This window comes from Scardinius erythrophthalmus, assembly GCF_964197995.2.
Source record: "Scardinius erythrophthalmus genome assembly, chromosome: 1".
Classification (NCBI taxonomy): Eukaryota; Metazoa; Chordata; class Actinopteri; order Cypriniformes; family Leuciscidae; genus Scardinius; species Scardinius erythrophthalmus.
The window spans coordinates 40,548,343-40,571,958 of NC_138221.1; the positions used below are offsets into that span (position 1 = coordinate 40,548,343).

The window sequence follows — 23,616 nt, forward strand, 5'->3', positions numbered from 1 at the left end:
CTAACCATACTTGTTTTTGTGACGTTTTCATCTGTGTATATATCTTCTAAATCTTCTGGTATTTAAACCCCACCGTCCTTTCCTCATTTTGCTAATGAACTTAAAGCTATTGCTGCTTCACTCTGCACCCTTTCAAATGTAAAAGCTTCCACAGTAGCAAATTTCCTCAATGAGCTAAGTGCACTTTAGATCCTTTACCATTTGCAAGGACCTACTTTTACATAGCCTAAATGTTATTCATTTATTTATTTATTTTATTTTATTTTATTTCTTATCATCATTTTATTTACTTTTTTTTTAAATTATCTTTCTTGATTGTGTATTTGATTTGAGACTTTGTTGCTGTTACTTATTATAATTTGCAATTATGTCTGCCTTTGAAAATTGTAAGTTAATATTGTTTGTTCAATACCTATTTTGTCTGTAAATTTGAATATTCTTCTGGTATTTGGACAATATTTTGGTCTGCAGCACCATCTACTGGCATATTGGCATGTAGGTAGGCTACTTGCATAGAAGTTGGGAAACGAAATATCCGGGTTTGGAAAAATGTTATAGAGTTTAAAGCAATAGAATTTTGAAAATGGTCCACACGCAGCCACCAGCCTGGGAATCCTGAAGAATGTTTTTAACATGTCCTGCTGTGACAATTCCATCCCATGAAACAGATAATAAAAAGGACCCATTTTATTGGAAAGGATTATGCAGAATTTGATCTGTAATCAAATGATGTAAAACCTTATTATTTAATCTATTTTATACATTTATTTCGTTGTCCATGCTTTTTATTAAACTAAAACCACAAAAAACTTTGTTTGACTTTCAATTGTTTCAAAGAATCCAACAATTAAAAAGATTTGATTAGCTATGATGTTTGTTGCAAACTACCACAAACCTTGCCAGAAGTGCTGATTTAAAAAAAATAATAATAATTTAACAATAAGATATTGTCTTATCTGAACAATTAAATCTCTTACATTTTAGATATGAGAGGCCTTATGATGTTTAGTAACTTGTGTCATTGCTTTTTGAGGTAGACATTTAATTCTTGTTCTAAATTTATAGATAGTTTCTGCTACAATTTCACCCCTTATTTGCTTTTGAAAATACCTTTATTTATTGGAGAAATGTTGTATAGATCATATTACAATACCACACAAGTTTCCTACCTTTTTTTCTTTTCATTTTGCATAATGCTGTCATAGCTGTGGATTGAGGTTCAGGAGTTCTTCATTTGATTCAAATGTTTGTTGTTGTTTTTTTTTTTACTTTTTGGCAAGCTTTTATTATCTTATATTTATAAGCTTATTCTAAATTTATAGATAGTTTCTACTACAATTTCACCCCTTATTTGCCTTTGAAAATACCTTTATTTATTGGAGAAATTTTGTATAGATCATATTACAATACTACACAAGTTTCCTATCCGTTTTCTTTTAATTTTGCATAATGCTGTTATAGCTGAGGATTGAGGTTCAAGAGTTTTTCATTTGATTCAAATGCTTTTTAACTTTTTGGCAAGCTTGTGAGCCAATGGATGTTTTTTCCCTCCTGGCACCAGAGGGGGCCCTCCCAGTAACTAACAAAAGACAGCCGATAAAAAGAATCACATGAATGATAAATGCTACATGTGTAGAAATAATAAAATACAAACATACTGAGTAAATATGTGTATTGTCATTGAAGTTGAATTACTATTAGTTCATTCATCAACAGAGATGTTGTGTAAAATAGTAACACATTTATGACAATGCAAGACACATTTTAAGGCGTAGTAGGCTATGTGTAAAATTTGTAAAAGTGTCCAAGGCCCTTCTCTGTGATCAATGCACAGTTGTCGTACATTGCACCATTCATACTATGAACAACAAACACCAGCAATGGTTCCAAACAATCTCTTCTAAAGCCAATGCGTTCAGAGTATGACGCGCTTAGATGATTGGACAGCCAGCACATCAATCAACAATGGCGCACTGTCATTGGTCTATCGCTCATCCGCCTACTTCACTGGGCGTTTCAATCAACAGAGGAACAAGTCGCAACGCAGGAGACGAGGCGAACAGGAGAGAAAATGGCCGACAGATTCTCTAGATTCAACGAAGAACGTGATTTCCAGGTAAAAAAGCTACAAGAACTGCACGTATCCAAACCTTGCTGGGTCACTGTGTATTTTGGAGAGCCGTGCTCTGTGCAGTTTGGTGTTATTTGTTTAAGCCGCTGAGCTCGCGCTGCAACTGTGACACTAGAACAGCGATATCGTCCCAGTTCAGCATTGACAAGCTCGAGACCAGTGAGGTGTCTGTGTCGCTTTCCAGTTTACCTCATACATTTTGAAGAATTTCCAAAAAAAAGATCTAAATGGCCATTGACGTTGAGACGTGTCGTTATTTGACCCCTTGTGGTTGACAGTGGTATGTTGTTAATTTGAGACGCTGGTAGGATGACCGCAGGCTGGACCCGGCCTGGCACTGAGAGATAACGCCTCAGTCAGGAGAATATGAGCAAATATCTCATTGACTAACGGCCACCTGACTCTAATATGCATGAGTTAAATGTAAAATGTTCGCTTTTACTTGTGAAACTTCAAAATTAAAGTCTGAGTTTTGTAGTTAAAGCTTTTTTTAATCCCCGTTGTGCATTTTATCTTTGCTAGGACGTTAAGTTAGCCGTGATATCATGTCCTGTGTCTGCTCGCGGTGGTGACTATATGCGAATAATACAGGCATTGTTTGATTTGTTTTTGTCTCATACTGACCCTTAACTAGCACAATGGCATGTTTGTGCTGCATTTTGCATACCTGATTTGCAAGTTATGCCAGCTAACAAAAAAACTAAACAAAAAACACTTTCCTGTCAATTACAACGTCTGGAGTACTGATGCTTGGACACAATGCGATAAAAGAGATACATTGTATATTGCATTATTCTGATTCCACATGTGGCATCTTTACTGCTTGGTCAGTTGGAGTGTTATTGACATGTCTTGATTAATATTTGTGTGTGTATGTTTATCGAGTGATGCAAATAACATTTTCTGTGAATCTCTTGCTGTAGATGTTCTTGGGCAATGCATAAGGAATGTTGTTTTTGTCTTGACAAATGATATGTTGCTTGTCATGAGGGTTTCTTAATTTAATCCTTAATGGTCTTTCTGGGAAGGTTTTCTGCTTTCAACCAGAGCCTTAGCAAGTTTTGTCCCTCACTGATGTGTAGGCAGTGGGCCATGTTATCAAAGAAGAGTTCAGCCCCCATTCTGAAAGAAGGGTTTCTAAAACTACGCAGTTGGGCTGCTCATGATGTATTGACAGGAACAAACAGGCTTTTATAAGAGTGCCCACGAACATTGTGAACCCCTTAGTTTAGAGCCAGAAGCCAAACTGAGAGCTTTGCCTTGGCAATTTTTCAATTGTCAGAAAGAACCCTTTCATGCATAGATGTCACTACAGTGGACAGCAATATATATATATATATATATATATATATATATATATATATATATATATATATATATATATATATTATTATTATTATTATTATTTTTGGCGTATGCATGAGTTTTGATGGCCTAGTTGCACCACTACAGTGAACTATAGGTGCTCATCCTATACACTGTCAGCCAAGTGGCAAGTCGTTGTATATGGAATTGAGTTTTCTCCAAGCAAAGACGTCTGACAGCCAATAAATCAATGTAGATTTCAGTCTGAGATTTTCTCAGAGATTTTTAAGATCCAAGGTTACTTTCTACAGATATGGAGATCTTAATGCAGTTCCATGTGTAAATTGTACACATTTTCTATGCCCAAAAACCAAATGTGGGTCATTTGCAAACTGCATCTGCAAACTTTGTATACAGTTTATATTTTTTTCTTTTAAAGAGTATAGAGATCGACCGATTATATCGTTTTCCCAATATTTAAGCATTTTCTCATTATTGGGTAGCCTATCGGTTTTGTAATATCAGATTCACCGATAAATGGCCACATCTTGTCGCCGTATTGAGAATTGTGCACAAGACCGCCATTAAAGCACTACGTGTCTGAGAGGGAGGAGTCAACAATGTTGTTCAGCCATTAATGCACAAATGAGGTATGCACAAATAAGATGTTAGGCTACATGGTTATGTTTCCCTCTGTCAAAACAATTGCATACAAAATCACTCTCTGAGTGCCAAAAATCCACTGAAATGGTCAAGTCGAGGCACATTAACTTGTTCACAAAAGTGTATTTATAAGAATCTATATTTGAAACAGTTTCAAGGATATTTGATAGAAAGGATTTTGTTAATTTTAACAGCTTCTGAAGCTAGCAAGAGTTCAAATACACAGTATTGTAACATGTTACCACATTGACATCCCAATATCTTCATTCATTCAGGTATTCCTCTTTAAAATAAAAAAATATCAACTATGTAATGTGACCCAAATTTGTTTTTTGTCCACAAAATATTTGTACAATTGACCAATTTACTCATGAAGCCGCATTAAGATCTCTCCATATCTAGTAGGGCTGTCACTTTTTATTCTATATTCGAATACATTCGAACATGACGTGAAATATCCGTAATCGAACTATAAATAAACTATTCGGTTTTTAAAGTGCCATGTGTAGCGCATTTTTTACAGTCTTTGATTAGACCGTTCGTTTTTTATTTTATTGTTTGCCATCTCGTCCAGTAGCGGGCGCTCTAAACTAGAGATGCACCGATTACAATTTTCTGGGCCGATTCCGATTTCCGATTTTTCATTAAGTTTGACCTGCCGATACCGATTTTAGCCGATTCCGATTTAATTTTTTCTAACCACTTTACAGCACACACAAATATTTATTTTATATCTTTTCTGTAATAGAACATTTTACAATTTGCATAGTACATGTTTTTTTTTAACAGATAAACGCTATAAAATAGAACTATATAAATTACTCCAGGTGTGGGTAATTCAAACATCTAAAGTGCAGTGTTATGGAAGAACCATTTCCTTTTCACATTCAATATCCAATAATTTTTTATATATGTATTTAGCAAACTAAACGTCTGTATGAAAACAGGGAATGGCAATAAAATAATATATAAATAAAAAATAAATATAGCCTTGCAGTATAAAGATATTTATCAAAGCACACACACACAGGCCTATTGCAATCACTTGTACAAACTGAATAATAAAACAAGTTTAAATGGGTACATTTTCTATAAATATTAGTCTTCGTTTTCTTTTCTGACATAGCCTACTCCAGTTCTTGTTAAAACACGCAAATTCTGTGCATTTTGGGCGCTTTTTTGTGAAACCCTATTTAGGCTATTTTATCAATCAAAAGTGTGCTTTCCCTTTAATTGAGCGTGAGCAGTGCAGCAAATAGACTCGGCGCCGAAACGCGCGCTTCACTGCTCGCGACGCTCCTGCTTGACGCTCACGTGCTGCTCCCGCTCCCGTTGTGAAAGCACTCATCGATTAACATGCACGCTGAAAAAAAAATACGCACTTGCGGTCTGAACGGACGTAATTCACGAGGTTTCCTACATGTGTGTTCCATGTGCACGTGTGATTCTGATGTTGCGTTATGTTAATCATGCGGCGCCCGAGTGCATTTGACCGGCATAAAATCGGCATTTGTCAGACTGACCGGCCGGTCGCCGGTCACGGCCGATCACGTGAAAATCGGCCAATTCCGGTCACCAGCCGATCAATCGGTGCATCCCTACTCTAAACGTTTTGTAGCGTTGGCCCATGACCAAATCAAGCGAATAATAGCCAATAGCCACCCTGTTTTGAAAATGGAAGATAACGCACAGAACGGCCAGCCTGAGCAGACAATTACGACCCCAACTCATCTAAAAAGTAGTGTCTGGAAATATTTTGGGTTCTACATTGTAGATGGTAAAGTAACCGTTAAAGATAAGGTAGTTTGCCAGATTTGCAAAAAAACGGTTTACTTCCGCATCCTCGACATCCAATCTTCGCGCTCACCTGTCCAGTTACCATCCAAAGTTACCATCATAGTTATTCGAATATATTCAAATACATTCAAATACATTGCTTGATATTTGATTCCCATTCGAATTAGATTTTTCTCAAAAGTGACAGCCCTAATATTTAGCCTATGGGATTAAACCATATGGGGCCTTTAAAATTAAGATACCAAAATAAATTTTGAAAGAAGAAGAAACTAAAAGGATATTAAGGTATCTTTGATAATTCTTGAGTTACAGACATGCAAACTTGGGGCAAAAAACACAAGTGCTTTTTTACATTTTTGAACTGTTACCGTTGACATGTAATGTAACAAAGATTGCTAAAGTCAGCAGATTTTACTAATAGACCTACAAATCTCTGTGTAAGTCTAAAATAATTTTGGTGCCATCTTTCTAAAGACATTTTTACCCCTGTAAATTGGCTCCAAATCTCAGGTGAAAATGGTAACTATAAAGCCCACGAAATTTTGGAAAACTGAAAGTTAATTTATTAGATGTTCTACAGATCTCACTTTCAAAGGTGCATATCTGTGGTCATTCTACTTCTCCTTTGGGTTTTGCCCATATTTTTTGCTCATCTTTGTCTTAGCTGAGGCAATGCATTATGAATTCAAATACTTTGTGTCTATCTTTGAACAGCAGTGCATCCTGGTGACTGGTCAGCATACCAATGTACTGGTCTGTGTGTGTCTTTCAGGTCTTGAAAGTTGTTTTTTTGCTTGGCCTTTAATGCCTTTGATCCATCTTTATTCATGAGGTATGTTTCTATTAATCTATGTCTTTTCTTTTCTGTGACCGATACAGTCTAGGGATGTCAATTCTCACAAATTCCCATGATTGATCGTCGTTTAAATTAACGATCAATTAATCGATTAATCGTTAGCCTTACTGCTGCTATATGCATCTGCTGGAGTGGCCTATAGCCAACAGCATGACAGGGTCTGCAAATGCTGCTCAAAACACCATGTTCTTCAAGAGTTTTTAATCTAAATAAAGGGCTAGTAGGATTGTAAAATGTTTTCGATGTTTCGATCAGATGTCATGCTTCTCAGAATGTGTATGCTCTTCCTGGAACAATGTGCTGAAAACGGCTACTAAACCCAATGAATTCACAACGATTTAATAAAATAGTATTCTCATGTTATGTAATATGACCCAATAGTTATTATTAGTCGTACATTGCTGTTTGAGCTGCGCGATGAATGAACACCGGTAAACTGGAGCACTTTGCCAGCGTGTTATTTAACTTAAAGAAACGCATCCTAAATTTGATTAATCAGATATATTAAGGGTGTCACGATTTCGATTTTGTATCGAAATCGATCGAAATTAAACCACAACCTCGATCATCGAATTAAAAAATTGAATCGTCGATACTGCCACGCCCCCATGTCACGTCCGGTGCGGTCGGCTTGCAGAACAGAAGTCAACTAGAGCGCAGTGCAGCACCTAGAAAGTTTAGAGGGACGTACATGCTCGCAACGGGGCTTAGGCTACTTTACAAGAAGTTCATATATCAATATTCTTCTAACGAATAGAAATAACCTTATATAATGTATATTGTATCTATCTGTATGTGTACAGTTACGTTCAGAAAGGACGCGCAAGCGGTTGCCATGGTAATGAACAGCCTGCTAGTTAAAGCGAATGTATAATATTATCCTGTATCTGAGCCAAAATGTACAGCGCGCGTTATATTTTCCTAAATCCAAACAATTGGCCACTGAAACAGCTGATAAAATCTTCATTTGATTCAAAACGTGATTACAACTTGAGGACGCTCAAACTCGATCGTATTTTACTGATACAAAAGACGCGCGCGTGCACGCACTGAGAGGGAGCGCGGTTCACCGGGCTATGGTAAAATAATGACACAGTTTCAAGGTGTTTATAATTTAAACTACTTAGTCAATGCTAACAGTAGCTGCTGTAAGGTTTTTATTACTGCTGCTCTCCTTCTAGTCACTTCTGAACTTTTATTGATTAAGCTCCAGGTGACGGGTTGCCAGATATCACAAAAAGAGCAAAACAAGCCCCTTAAAAACGCAGTATAAGCATGGCAAAATGAATAGAATAGTTCAATATAAAATATCAGATATTATAAACTGAATGATTAAGTGAAACAATAACATGAGATTGAAAAGTTATTCAGCAATACTTTCTTTAAAGTTTAATCACACATACGAGTTGTATTTAATATCAATCAGTTGGGGGCAGTTCATCTAAAAGTTGATAGTTGTGTTCTGTTTAATATATTTAGCTATCAAAATAGTTTACCAAATAAATCATTTACCAAATAAAAGAAAAAGAAAATCAAACAAGGTGAAGTACTTTTCATTTCTAAAGTAGGCTATTTGGGTTTATTTATTATACATAGCCTAAAGCCCTTTCTGTCAATTTCTCCAGAATAGCATAACTATATTGTGAAATATATTGTTACTGTGAAATAAAATGAGTCATATCGTGAAAAAATTATTTTGGTCATACCGCCCAGACCTAGTCTAGCCTAAGCAACCTGTGCTTAAAAAACTAAAAATAAATAAATGTAAAAATCGAGAATCGAATCGAATCGTGACCTTAGAATCGAAAATGTAATCGAATCGAGGATTTGGAGAATCGTGACACCCCTAAGATATATACAAAATAAATTATATCTGTACAAAATGACACGAATGCAAACGTGAACTTAAACTAAGTTAGGTGTCATTCAGAATGACTCATGTTGCTCTTCCTGGAGCAACGCAATGAAACATGGCAACTAAACCCAAATAATTCACAATGCTTTATTACAATATTGTTCTCTTTATAATGTTATGTAATATGACAGTCCCAATCATAGTCATTATTAGTCGTGCATTGCCGATTGAGCTGCAGCGTTACGTTTATTACAGCGTTAATAGGCCATTATCGCATCACAATAGAACGCCGTAAGTAGCCGTGAAAAATTGCTGCAGCCGTGTACTGGGTCTTCCAGTTATTGCGTTCACCATGGCTGCCTGTTAATTATCACTGGACTACTTCGCTCTCGCATCTCCCAAAAGTTTTTTTTTTTTAGTTTTCTTGATTCCATTTTAATGGTTTAATTACGATAGTTTTTCTGAAATGAAGCTAAAATGCTGCTGAAGTGACTCTCAGAGCGGCTGTGTTGATGAAGTGCATTAATGTCCTCATATAGCTTGAAAACATCGCGAGCACGCCTGCCTTAGTGTGTGTGTGTGGTAAATGAAACAGCGCGTCTGTGCCATTCATTCACAGAGACACGCAGAACATGCATGATTCCTATTTAAATAGTCTTTTTGCGGTTTAATATTGACAGACACACTGGTCTATATCGCGATTTTATTTAAGTTTACTGACATACTTTTCATCTAAACGTAATTAAGTAACCACCGGAAGTGCGAGTACACTGCTTGGCGATTTCGAACGTTCCAAAACCAAGAAATGAGATAAAGGCCTATTCTTAACCAAATGCGTCCTATATGAGATAAATCAGTTATAGATAGGCCTACACAATTACAACTTGCATTTGCACAAAACAAAAGGCTGCGAATGCACACACAAACTTAGTCATGATGGGGTGTAAAATGGTCCCAAACATAACTCCGGCGAGCTTGCTTTAGCCTACATGTTTCGCGGTGGAGCAGCACGCACGCGCATGAAACTGCTTTTGCTATTTCATAATTGTAATCTACGATCGATGTGTTTTATCGATTAAATGTCTTATAGACAATTAATCGATCATCGATTAATCGCTAGCATCTCTAATACAGTCGGTGACAAAGGCTTGTCTTTAGTTGACTATTGGCTTTTTCCAGTTGCAGTGTTCGCCAAAAAACTGAATGCAGTGCATTTATTTGTGAATGTCTGAGCGGAAGAGGCTAAATAAACTAAATTTCATGTCTTTAAAGGTCACTGTGTTTGATCGTTGTGTGTGTTTAGGCTAGAAAGTATTGGCTCTGTAGTACTTTCTAGAGATCCACCAATAATCAGTTTTACTGATATTTTTCCCGATATTTAAAGGGGATGTCTAATGCTATTTCATACATTCCTACTTATTTACACTGTTAAAGAGTTGGATTCTCATGCTAAACATGGCAACATTTTAGGTGTGCAGTACATTCTGCGTCGATGACGTCAAATGGTTGAACTCGGTGAGCTACTTGCGCTACCTTTTGCTATTTTTACCGCAACACAACTCGGAAAATAAAATGCTGATACGATGCCACATTGTGCGGCTTTTGGTTGTAATTTTCAGTCGAAAGGCAACAAGAGAAGCAATGTAAGTAAAGGGGACCTTATGATTGTTTGTCCTGATCAAAGATTTTATTTAAAAAAGACACTTAAGTGACTGTGCTTTTTTTTGCACTCTTTCAGACATATTTATTGATGTAGAAGTGCTTTGTTTTGTATGCAACGAGGGAGTGAAATTGCAGAAATGACAGTATAAAAAGTGTTAGCCTAAAGTTTGTTCTGTTGATATAATTGTCAAAACCAGAAATAAAACAATAAATATCGGTTCTGTATATCAGTTATCGGGCACATAAACATGCAAATAATTTGTGTCATATCGGTTATGAATCAATATCGGTCGATCCTCTAGTACTTTCTTTACTCTGATTGTAAGTCCACTATTCCCGAATAGTGGTTGTGTGGGTTAGGCTAGACTCAAGTTTATCCTTGTACCAGACAGGACAACACAACATGCAGTATGTGTGGATCATTTCAGCATGATATTCTGCAGAATGTCTTTTATTGGGTGATGGAGAAGGATTATCTTTGCTGTGACTGTTTCTCTGTCCATGTTTGGTTATGTTTTCTAGTGTGTGTGCAGGATCTCTGAGATGAGTCGCAGAACTTGGGTCGTGGGGTCAGCTTACAGTCTGATGAATCATGCTGCACGGCCTGTTCTGCTTGGTTTGTCCACAACAGACTAACTGTCAGTCATATTTTTGCTTTGTAGTCCTGTCTTGGCTGTAGGGCTGGGCAATAAAACAACAATAATTATCACAGTATAATCTTCCTCGATAAAATTATTACAAAGGTTCAATGAGTATTGGATATAATGTTTATGCCGTTTGCTAATAATGCTGCACATGCTTGTTGCAGACCGTCGCACTGGTGGCAATAGCTGATAAGCGCTGTCATTTCTGTTGCGAATGAGAAACATAAAACGGCAAATGCGCAAAAAGCTGAACGAATCAGAGCTGTTCATTTGAACCACGCGCCACACTGAACGTTTATCCGCTCGGCTCAAAATTCAACGCCGTGAATGCATATGAATCCATCTCAATCACGCAATCACTAAACAGCGCTGTGAGATCCAGTGAAAAGTGTTCGAATTCTGTGCAGAGTTCTCCCATACAAACCACAAATCTAATGCCTTGTAGGGCTGGGACGATACACCTATCTCCCCGATTCGATACTATCTAGGGATGGGACGGTATGAAAATTTAATATCACGATTATAGTGACCAAAATTATCGCGATTATCAATATTATCACGGTTTTGTTAAAACGAGATGAAAGTGTTCAAAAAGAGTTGATGCTCACACTGAAGACATTTCAACAAGTTTTATATTTGAAAATCAACAAACAACAAATAAAACAAGCAGCTCTATGCACTTTTTAAAGCATTTCCTTCCTTATAATGACGGTCATCAATAGCAACGCATTATAACACCTAGGGGTGGTTAATCTGTCTGATTTCCCGATTCGATTCGATTACGATTATTGAAGTCCCGATTCGATTACAGTCGATTTTCGATTATTAACGATTCTCGATTAGCGATTATTGATTTTCCATTTCACAACAGTAAACGAAAATATACTACAAAGTGATTGCAGTATTAAAAAAAAGTCAGCTGCTGAATTACTTAACTCTTTTATTGAGTAACAACAACTCAAAGCACTTTCTGTGTCGTGTAATTATAACTTCAGAATTATTTGTATGTAGCTTATGTTCTGTAGAACACAGAAATGAATACATCACATTGTGTTGTGACTCATCAAGTTAAACTAAACAATAACAAATAAATGAAAGGCTTATTTAGAAAGGCTTAAGTAGATCAGGACCAACATACTGTAGAAATTGTAAACAATTTAATCATTAAGAAGACAAAATTAACATTTTTTAACAATTTACTGTAGCTTCAGCTTATATACTGTACTGTAGAACACAGTGACAAAATGCAACACACTAACTTGTGAGTAATCAAGTTGTACTAAACATTCATAGCTCTGGAATGACCAGATTCTTATGGAGGAAGACCAGCTGGTCCACATGTTGTGGCGTGAGTGTGCTCCGTTGTGCTGACACAATGTCTCCCGCAGTGGAGAACACTCTCTCTGCAGCAACGCTCGTACCTGGTATACATAAATATCGTTTTGCCAGCTTAGCTAGGAGAGGATACACATGATGGTTGGTGCTCCACCACTCAAGGGGGTCATCGGTGAGAGGAAGTGAAGGGGCCTCCAGATACATGCGAACCTCTTCCTCAGCCCTGGTGTGTGCTGACTTGGGCTCTGCTGTGGTGACAGCAACATTAAATATTTGGCCCAGCAGTGCAGTCAGAGAAGATGGTCTTGAGGTAGAGGGCGTGGAAGGACCATCTTCATCCAGCTTCAGGGCTTCGTCGCAAACCTTCTGAACTGCATCATCCTCCTCACCGTCATCATGCCCCTCAGCCATGTCATCACCTTCCCCCTCAGGGACTTCAGCCTCTTGCCTCATCACCTAACACAGGGAAGCAGTGAAATAAGACACAAAGCATACAAAGCACACAACTGATACAAAGCATTCTATTAATTAGGGGTGCACGATATATCGGCCGCCGATATAATATCGGCCGATATGGTCATTTTTTTTACACATCGGTATCGTTCCGATGTCAAAATAGGGCCGATGTGAACAGGCCGATATTTGACGTGTGAAGTTGAAGATGAAGTTGACGATGCTGACTCGCGATCTTAGCAGTAGTGAACGAGGCTGAGAGAAATACACATTGCATACAGATGACATAAGCAGAGAACAGTCTGTTTTCTTTCGTTTTGAATTGTTCTGTTTAAAAATAGATGTTTCAAGCTTTCTATGTCTCAGGTCTGTGAGGCAGGTAGGTTTCGGTTCATTTGAGACGCGCTTCAGTTCAGGCGCCGTCGCCTCCATGTCCTGATTAAATATTTTCTAATATTTACTTCTTATTTATTTTTGATGAAACATTGATCAAAATGAAGAAACAATTAATACAAAACGAAATTAAATTTAAAGACAGGCTTTGTGCTTTCTGTTTGAGGTCTCTGTGAAAGTTTTAAAGCGGTCTTTAGTGCCGCGTTCAGACGTGCGTAACAGAGAACTGTCCCGTCAGTAACATTGTTAACGCAGTTATGTTTTTTCCCTCTTCATGACACATTTTTGATTGATCGTTTTTTGACTCGTAGATATTTGAATATATTGCTTGATATTTGATACCTGTTCGAATTAGATTTTTCTCAAAAGTGACAGCATGTGTGATTTGTGGATTACTGATAAGCGTGAGTGGAGAAACAGGCGTTTATTTATTAATTCTCAGTGTTGAGAAACGTAGCCTTCATGTGTTACGGTATTGTGTTAATAATAACTAAAGTAGCCTACCTAATTATGTTACATATTTATTTTGTATGAAAACTAGCGCGTTCGTTACTTATGGATTAAAAAGTAGGCTACCGTTGTATCAGTGCTGCGCGAGCTCTCCCTCACAAACACGGATGCGCGCACACAGAGAGAGAAGACAATTGTAAAATGAAAAATTGACGGGCTAAGTTTAAATTTTGTTCTTGCTTGTTTTTTTTTCTATCAAAATGTCAGAAAGCATTTTGTATCATCCATCCGTGTTTTTAAAATTCGTTAAATGACGGACATTTTACTGTTAACACAGCCCATATGTCGGATTCGTCTTATAGCCTACTTGTTATTATTTTTAGAATAAGTGATTCGTTATGCTATTATTGGACTCCTGTCTATTCATTGTCAACTGTTTTCTATAAATATGTTTGTATTGGCTAACATTTATTCAGCTAATGCGTGTCCTGTTTAAAATGCGCAGTGTTCAAACGCAAAGACAGCACGTCACAAATATAAGCCCTTTTCCCTGTGGTATTTAGTATCATATTTGGATATTGGAATAATAAATTAAGTAGCCTATCTTAATTGTACACAATGTTCCTGTTTTTTTTTTTTTTTTTTTCTAAGGGTTTTTGACTACAAGTTGACTAGCACACATTATATGCAATGCAATATAATGCATGTGTGTCGTATGTGTGACATATTTTGCATACAGGTAAAGGTGCCCAATATCAGTAATTTCTAAAGTAAAAAAAAAAAGTGTTTTGGAAAATAGCTCTTTATTTGATAATCATTAAAATTTGTTTTCTAGAGATATCGACATCGGTAAATATCGGTATCGGCCATAACAGCAATATTAATATCGGTTATCGGTATCGGCCACAATTTTCACATCGGTGCATCCCTACTATTAATCAGATCATTAATTAATCATTCTCTAAAAAAATAGAATTATTAATATCAAAAGAGAGAATACCTCGAGGGATGATGCAGCCTCTGTGGTCACTCTGCTGTATGTCTCCACTTTTTCATCCTCTGAAAGGAATGGGAGAGCTTTAAAGCGAGGATCCAGGCAAGAAGCTGTATGGAGTGTGTGCCTTTCTTTTGTAGATGTGTATCTCTTCTTCAAATCTTCCCGGATGGCATGCTTGATTTCCTGGGTCATCGGATCATCCTCTGGTGCAGGGGTGAAGTCGGCCAGGAGCTGTGTGTGTAGTGGGGCGATGATTGAGAGAGTAGGCATGCTTTCCTCAGACATTGTGGTGGTGGCCAATTTCATGGGCTTGAGGGTCTTCACAAGGTGTTCAGCACCGGACACGTCTCCCTCACTCAGTGTGCAGATGTCATGCGCACCTTTCCTCACCTGTAAGGATGATGGGAATTGAGAACAGGAAAAGTTAAAATAAAGGAATTAACAACACTGTATGCTATAAGAGTTCTCCATTCACGCCAACACAACGACTCAGTCATTTAGACTAAGTCTCAAACACATGCACCAGTGCCTCCTCAAGGCTGTCGTGTCAAATTGACAAACAAAACTAAAGACATTTTCTGTACATATACATATATATATATATATAGTTTTGTGTGTACAATATCATTTTTATAATATTTTTATTCTAAAGTCTAGTTTTTTTTTTTATTTCAATTAGCTAAAATATTTTTCACACCTTGGCTTGCTACTAGGTCTGATTAAATCTTAAATCCCATAAGTTACTTACTTGAGGGGAGAGGAGCGCAGCGCAGATGGCAGGCTGCTGTTCAAGGAACCGATCAACCATGTCAAAGCCACTATTCCACCTTGTTGGAGCATCTGTCTTCAGTTTGTGTTTAGGCAGTTCTGGTAAAATTAAAAAAGAAAAGCTAATTACTAGTAGCCTATATATGGAATTATATTTTTAAATAGCCTACTGGTAATTTAGAAACTAATAAAAAGCTTGCTTTGAATGCAACCGTTAAAATAGATTCACTTCTATTACAAAGGTAAATATTTTATTTTTTAAATTAATGTTAAGCCTTTTGCTTACCGAGAAGGGCCTGCTTTTGTTCCAGCACATGACTGGCTATGGTGCTGCGGTGGAAGAAGGCGGTGATCCGTCTGACTCGACCCAACAGTCGGGCTACAGCGGGCAACTTCAGCGCTCGTTGGCAGGCGAGGTTTAGGGTGTGAGCGTAACAACGGACATGTAGAAAGTCGCCAAGCTCTGCAGCAACGTTCATATTTGAAGCGTTGTCGGTGACTAGAACCAGGTCGTGTGTCCCTATCCCCCACTCGTCCGCCACAGCTTTGAGAAACTCGCAAATATTAGCGCCCGTGTGGCTATCATCCATAGCTCTCGTCTGAAGCACGTATGAAATTAGCTTCCACTCACTGTTGACATGATGAGCTGTAACGGTCACATATGAGACGGTGGCTCTGGAGGTCCAGGCATCGCAAGTTATTGCTACCCTGGGAGCAGACTTGAGGGACACTTGCACTAAAAACTTTGTCTCCTTGTAAAGAATAGGAATCGACTTGTGTGTAAAAAAGCTCCGGGATGGTATCACATACCTTGGCTCCATACTGTGGACCATGTAGCGGAAGCCTTGGTTTTCAACCACACTATATGGCCTCATATCTTTAGCTATAAAATAAGATATCGACGTTGTGATTTTCTTAGCTCTCTCCGAGCCCGGGGCCAATTTTGTCATATCGTGGAGAGTGCGCTGATTCGGTGGGATGACGGGCTTCAGGCGGTCGTCTTTAACCCTCCCTGCCTCCTCTGGATGAAAGCGGTAAAGGTGGGCCCTCAAGTTGCTCGTATTGCCGCAGTACTTCAGTTTAGTGTGGCAATGTCGACAGACGGCATGCGTTTTATCAACATGTTTAGAGCTCCTGCCATGAAAACCAAAATGAATCCACACGCTTGCTTTGAGCCCAAATGGAGCTGGGTGGATCGGTTGGTTGCTCGTTTCTGGTTCTTCCATTTTACAGACCTGCTCTCACTCGCTCTGGCTGCCGTTACACGCGCTTGCTGACTGGAACTGGGCGGCGTGGGCGCGTTCGTGACGTTCAACTTCCGGTATAACATTTTTCCGAAATAAAATAATGCAATTTTTTTTTTAAAATAAAATAAATAAAAATCGATTTTTGAAAATGTAATAATCGATTCATACTCGTCCACAACATACTCGCGATTAATCAATAATCGATTTTTTTCACCACCCCTAATAACACCACGCACATCCATTGTAACGGCCACCTAGTGTTAAGTAGTGTTCATGACATGAATGCGGATGTGCCTTTAAGATAACTTCTTCTATGGCGTACGTTATTGTATGCATGCTGTTTTTATGTTAATGAGCACGCACTAGTACTATGAACTACCAGTTCATTTGCACGGTCTTGTATTTTTCATCTGGGCAGACTCTCTGACAGACGTTACAACATGTATCACAATGGACGCGCTCTCTCGTTTCATTCAAATACAACTTGGCGTCTTGCGTCTCCGTTTTTAATTGTATTAAATTAAATCAGAGTTGATTTATTGTTTACAGAGTTTGATAATATTGTTGTGATCATCTTGTCTGAACGATTGTTTTGTACGCTGTACATAATGGATTTATAAACAGGTAAGATTTAAAACATTAATCTCAATTCAATGTCCTAGCAATTATGTGGTAAAAAAAAATCGGTGTAATAAGTGTATAATGAATATAAGTTATTATCCCTTAAATGTCACCTTTAATAGTTTTGTTTGAACTTGTTCGTTCGTCTTTGGCTAAGCCACTTGCTGCAAACCTTTATTTGCGGAAGCTTCACGTGTATTTCAAGTTATTGATATAGTTCAACTTAAAACAACATTTTATGCCCAATTATTTCCCAGACGTAGTTTTGGTATTGAGGTCAAAGTTAACTTGCCTTGCGTTCGCTATACAACAGTCGGTGATGGTCACACAAGATGTCTCGGCAGATCTGTGTTTCTATTGCAGCAACTTTTTCTTGTGCATGTTCTGCTGACAGGGTGGCCATCCTCGATTAAGTTTCCCTCAGGACTTTTGTTAAAGCCAAAATATGACCACACCTCAGAATTGGTTCTTTTAAAAGGCTGAAAAATCTCCCGAGCACGGTCACTGCCTTCCGCAATTACTTCTTAAATAAAAAAAATAACGCTGCGCCTGCGTCAGACTGTTGCTGGCTGAACAGGATCTAAAATCGCGTTCAATCAAACACTGCTTTAATGATAATTAAATTTTAAACGATATTACTAACCGTCAGTACATTTTATCGTGGTTTATAGTGAAACCGGTAATCGTCCCATCCCTAATACTATCATGATACTTGGGTGCCGATACGATATGTAGGCCTAATGCGATTTTTTTTTTTTTTTTTTTTTTCATTTATTTATTTATTTTTAAGAATTGTGATTCTACAAGTATTGCTATTCGATATTTTTTTAACTAGACCATGGGGAAACGTTAAATCATACACTTATACAGACTGTACATAATGTAGGCCTATAAGATGAGTCATATTTACAAAAACAATTCATCACATCTTTCTGACTTATTTCAGAAGCATCATACAATACTACATTCTCTTTAAATGATTCAATAACAAATACAGTTTTTAACAAAATTGTTTGTGACTACCAACTGAATATTACTTTCTAGCCCCTCCCATTCCGAGGGCGTTTTAACTCCTATGGTGGCCATATTATTTCAAATCTGCCGGCAGTCGTGAGTAATCTCCCCCTCGCATTCGTCACGGTGCCACTGAGTGTAAAAACGCGAAAGGCGAAGCTTGAATTTCCAGTTATCTCCCTCTTTGGCTAATGTATTTTCAAGATGGAGGCGCAACATGGCTGCCACCATACGAGCGACTCGCTCATATGTATTCTAAACGGCAGATTCTACGTTTACAAGAATACTTGATTAGTTGGTGGAAGTAATTACACATTAATGAGCACATATCATTTTGAAAGAACAAAGTGTTTTTTGCTAAGAACCAACTTAAAAAATTACACAGTGTAGCTTTAAGATAGTCCCAGACTAAAATGCATGTTTAAGCTGTTTTAACTGCTTAAACTGTTTTAATCCTGGCTTAATCTAAGACCTGTCTGTGAAACAGGGCCTAAATGTATTAAAGGAGTAATAGAATTTAATAAATGTATGTTTTTTGTTTATAGGCTATAGCAGTTTTTGTGCATTATTGTATCAAATGTCTTTAGGCTACTGTTTTTCATAACGAATAACTTTAACTTATAACTAAATAACAAAAACTTTTTGCCATGAGGGGACTGGACTAAACTGTCACTGATCCTGCTGTCGTCAGGCAGAAGACTCCATTCCCAGCAGACGGGATGAGAGTAGAATGTGTGCAGAATGGAAATGTATTTCCCAGGAAAGGTCTCCCAGAGGGGTGTCACAGTCGGTCACTCCTTTCCATCTGGAATTATTTCATTTATATCATTAGGCGTTGATCATCTCTTTTAATTGTATTATTATTTTCTCTATTCCAGAACAAATGTGGAGAACAATCTCTACTCAGACTCCTTATTAAACCCGTTGTTTTCATTGTCCTTTTCCTTTGTTTATGTTTTATGTTACAACACAGATTCTGGGGGAAGACTGTTTTCACATCAGAGACTGGTTATACTGTGTGACATGACTTTTAGTTTGGTACAGGATAATTAACAATCAGGCATTGTTATGAAATAGGCTAAACCCCAACAGTGTAATTAGAAGAGGACTTCACCCTAAAGGGGTTTATTTTGCGAGATTGGGCAACTGGCTGTACGTTGTCCTGCTTATTACATGACCACTCACCATTCATCCATTTTTCAAACCGCTTGTCCAGTGTAGGACCGCTGGGATTTTTTTTAGCCTGTTTCAGGTTCTCAGGCTGCAGGCTGGTTGATTACCAAATAAATAAATACATGGACACTAGGGCTGTAACAGCTCTCAGTAAAAAATCAAACCGTACCGTTCTCCACCTATGGGTTTGCATGTACTTGCAGTGTGGTTAATCTCAAATCTGATGACGCATATATATGTGTGTGTTGTCAAAAGACCCGGTACTTCAGTACTTACGGTACCAGCTTTTCTTAAGTACAGGTGGTACCGGATTAATCCGGTTCTTGATGCGCTGTCCGAAAGGTGCATAAAAACACTGAGACATGGCGACCGGCGGCGCTACTAATGCGGTGGCTCTGAATCCGCTCGTTGACAAGAAAGGAGGAAAGAGCCACATATGGAAATATTTTGGATTATGCTATGTTGCGTGTTAGCGTGTTTTTTGCACACAAAAATTCATTATTTCGAATGTAGGCGCGCAACATGCGCGCTCATAATAGAAGCGGCGATGCGCGCTCGTTTTTCCAGGCGCGCCTTTGTTCATGGTTTCATAGCAACGACAGACGCCACGGGAGAGCAAGAGCATGTGGAAAGGAGAAAGCGGTGCGAACTGCGCTCTCCATGATGACGAGGAAGTATCTGCAAAGAATTAGGCTAATTTATTTGTAGCCCTTGCATTAGCTTTACTACTAGATATATTTATGTAGATGAGAAATAAAAAGGCGCCCAGTACAGCTATGATCAGCTGTTCGGCCAAGCTTTCGATGTTGTTACGGAAAGGGCGAAGCTGATCGGTTTGTTTTTGTCACATGACCTGTTGAGATGAGATGTTGAGATGTTTTCATATTTGAAATAAAGAATTTGCACGCGCAAAAAACGCGATATGTGAACCGCCCCTAAAGTGGTATCAGGTGCAGTTGTACCGGGGTAGTTTTACGAGCACAGTATTGGACCAACACCCAAATACTGGTATCAGTATTGGTGCATCCCTATTTATGTCATTAATATCAGTCCGTCAGAAAGCAGTTCTAGGCTGGATAACTCTTAGCAGGTTTTAAAAGCCCTTTTAAAATTAAATATGAACGCAGTTTTGGATTAAATAAAAGTACAGTCAAGTCAAATAAAACACGATATACACTTTAATATATGTAAATTTAATCTACAAAACAGTCATTCTTTGTTCAATGCCAGTGCCATATGCTTTAGTATGACCAGTCAATTACTTCATCATCCGGGTGTTGATAGTAGGGCTGGAACGGTACATGTATTCGTATTGAACCGAAACGGTACGGGCGATTTTGCGCTCGTGCACGGCTGCCTATGACGGCTGCACGCGAAAACCTCACAACACCCAACCCTGTCGGTGATTGGTTGGAACACTATTTATTTTGGTTTTGAGTGGTGGTGAAGCTAGCGGATCGTTAGGAAAGATTAGATGAATGTGATCATTTATGTTTGGGCCTGAAATCGCTGATGCAACCTTTAAGTCTTGCTCTTGAATGGACAAATTCAGAAAAAAATTTCAACATGTCCGTCTTTTTGAGTATCCTAGCAGACGTGTGAGCGTGAAATAGGGCTGGACGATATGACCTAAAATCAAAATCTTGATTAATAGAACATTTTACCTCGATTAAGATTAATAACCGATTATTTTGTTTTTTGTTTTGTTTTGTATGAAAACCCCTGCCCTAGAGGACAGACAAATGATTACACAAATAAAACAAATCATTCAAAAATACATGCACATTACAGCTCTTGACTAGTTGGCTAACATTCATCTGCAGTCACATGTTCTCATAAAGTGATGGCTCCTTTGGTTTTTATGCTATGAAATAACTGCAAAGACATGAGAGACATTAAAGTATCAGTGATATGTTACAATGGACAGAAGTGAAATATTTACTTTCATTGGTCATATTTGACTGCTCATTTGCTTAGTGCAGCAACTGACCAATCAGAATCAAGTATTCCAGAGAACCGTGTAATAAATTAGCGCAGCCTTCCTTGTTCATATTATCATCAGTAAGAAATAAAGCAGTGGGATCATACAGACCTCCCATAATGAGCCTGACGCTTGTCATCAGCTGTTCGGGTGAACTCAAAGCAAGCTATCAGGGGGGCAGCTGCTCCCCTGATGTTTAACTGAGTGTTTTTTTTTTGATTGTTTGTTTTTTTGTGTGTGTGTGTGTGTGTGTGTGTGTGTAGATGTGAGTGGGGAGTGTAAATTCTCAGAACAGGTGCTGCTGTTTCATGTCTAAAAGCTTTAAACAGTGACTCGGGTCAGAGTTTAAACAAAGACAGACATAGAGCCGCCGGATTGATAAGGGGATATAGTATCTTTATCCATCTTTTGGGGAACATAGACATGCATCTGTCATACATGGTGTTGCATCAATTGCTCCTCTGCATAATCCTTCTGCCTACAAATCTCTCTCCTCTTTCTCAATATTGCAGTCCTGCTGCCACAACATGCTGATCTGTGTCAGAGGGCATGAGCATGTAAAATCGTGACACTGCTGAGAGCGAGTTTTTCTTTGCTTGTGTAAGAGCACACGGTATTCCCATTGGATGTATGTGGGTGTCTGCTATTAAATGTTCAAAAAAAGATAAATGTCAAGTGCAAAAGCTGTGTTGTTGAGTGAATATATAGTTCTACATCTGTGTGTTCTTCAGTATCTTGTAGTAGCCAGTTCTGGTTTAAACTGTTTGTATGCAGGTGGGTAAGAGCTGGTGTCATTGGCCTGTCATTGGGAGATGTTGACTCCCTGTAGCAGAGGCTTCTGATGGCACACGGAGTACAACAACAGCTGAGAGCTTAACCAGTTTTAGCTGTTGTCAGTCTTTTTTCTGTTTGTATAATTTTTTTTAATATTCTGTCTACTCATTTGCCATGATCATGTGCTTCATGAGCTTAATAAGATGAATGGTTTTCAAATAGGTGAAATCAAAGCTTCAAGTCCGCATGAAATGTAAATTCAACCTGTCCATTTTCTAAATGCATCTTATCGTGATTGATTCACCTATTTTTTTTTCTTTGTTTTTCCATGTTTCATTTTTTTTAGCTTGTTTTTAACATAGACTAAAAAATATGGACAAAGCGTCTGTGACGTCACCCATAGACTTTCTGAAGAACGGGTTTGAAGCCGTTTATGGGGGGTATGGGCGGTGCCATCTTGGAAAATCTTGGGAAATCCTAACCCCGCCCACCTTCTAATGCAGCGCGCGTCACCCGCCCACCTTCACTCAGCTCGCATGCTACTCCGGTTATCTCTGTGTATATTTCAGGCAACGAAATATGTTATAAAACACCATACTAACTCTTTTCGTTTTCATTTAAAGAAATCTTAAACATTATAGCCACACAAATGTGGTTCAGGCAACGCATATTGATTATATTCAACTGCACATAACATTTGCCTATTTATGAAAACAAATATATATATATAAAACACAAACCTGCCTCTTTTCATTTTAAATATAATATAAAAATATTAAACATTTTATGGTCCAGTCAATATGTGCATTTGTACTAAACAACAGATTTTGCAGTAAACAACATTACATATCATCTTCGTTGTATTAAAATTTAAAATGACAAAAACTCAACCCAGTCTCTTTTTGTTTAATTTCAGTTTTATCAATGTTAGCCATTATAAAAGTATAAGTAAAAGGTATAAGAAGCTATACAAATAAAGCAAACAATTCAGTCAAACATACAAAGTCAGCGCGAGTCTAACCATACATCGGTAAAGTTAAATAGCTTATAAAGTTATGAAACTTCCCCTCAGCCAAAACGATTGCCCAGGGAAAAAAATATAGATTCACGAGACCAAAAATCGCTCATTAGATATACACAAGAAGAATTATATCTCATGTTTAACCACTACAGAGACGCCAGAGTCCGCGGCATTGGCGGCAAACCTCAGAACGTCAAGCCGATGTAAGACTCTTCCAGGCGGGGTACATCGCGCCGAGCACCCGGTCATCGCTGGATCAACTGGATAAAATTTTCATAAATCTTTAAATAAACCACAGATTTGAGCTTTAAACAACTACATTCTCGCCTGAAAAACTCTTAAAACTACATTTCATGATACAGAAACAGTAGTATTATGTCAACTGTATTAAAAAATGGCGCTTCTTATGTTGTCATTCTCCGTGGCGCTGCCTTGTCAGCTGTCAATCAAGCTGTCAATCAAAGTTAACCACGCCC

The 23,616-nt window shown here is 38.0% G+C and overlaps 1 protein-coding gene across 3 annotated transcripts in view; it reads left to right on the top strand.

Annotated features, from left to right (window-relative positions):
• Nucleotides 1-2,016: 2,016 nt before the first annotated feature.
• Nucleotides 2,017-23,616, top strand: part of gpatch8 (G patch domain containing 8) — a 60,137-nt gene continuing 38,537 nt past the window's right edge. For 2 of the 3 annotated variants that reach the window (XM_081369238.1, XM_081369239.1), the window contains exon 1: nucleotides 2,026-2,116. Coding sequence is in view for 1 of the 3 variants with exons in the window: in XM_081369236.1 (XP_081225362.1) it covers nucleotides 2,072-2,116 (45 nt within the window). In the remaining 2 variants the exon portion in view is untranslated. Of the gene's footprint in view, nucleotides 2,117-23,616 lie in introns of all 3 variants that reach the window. The other variant, XM_081369236.1, reaches the window with a different exon arrangement.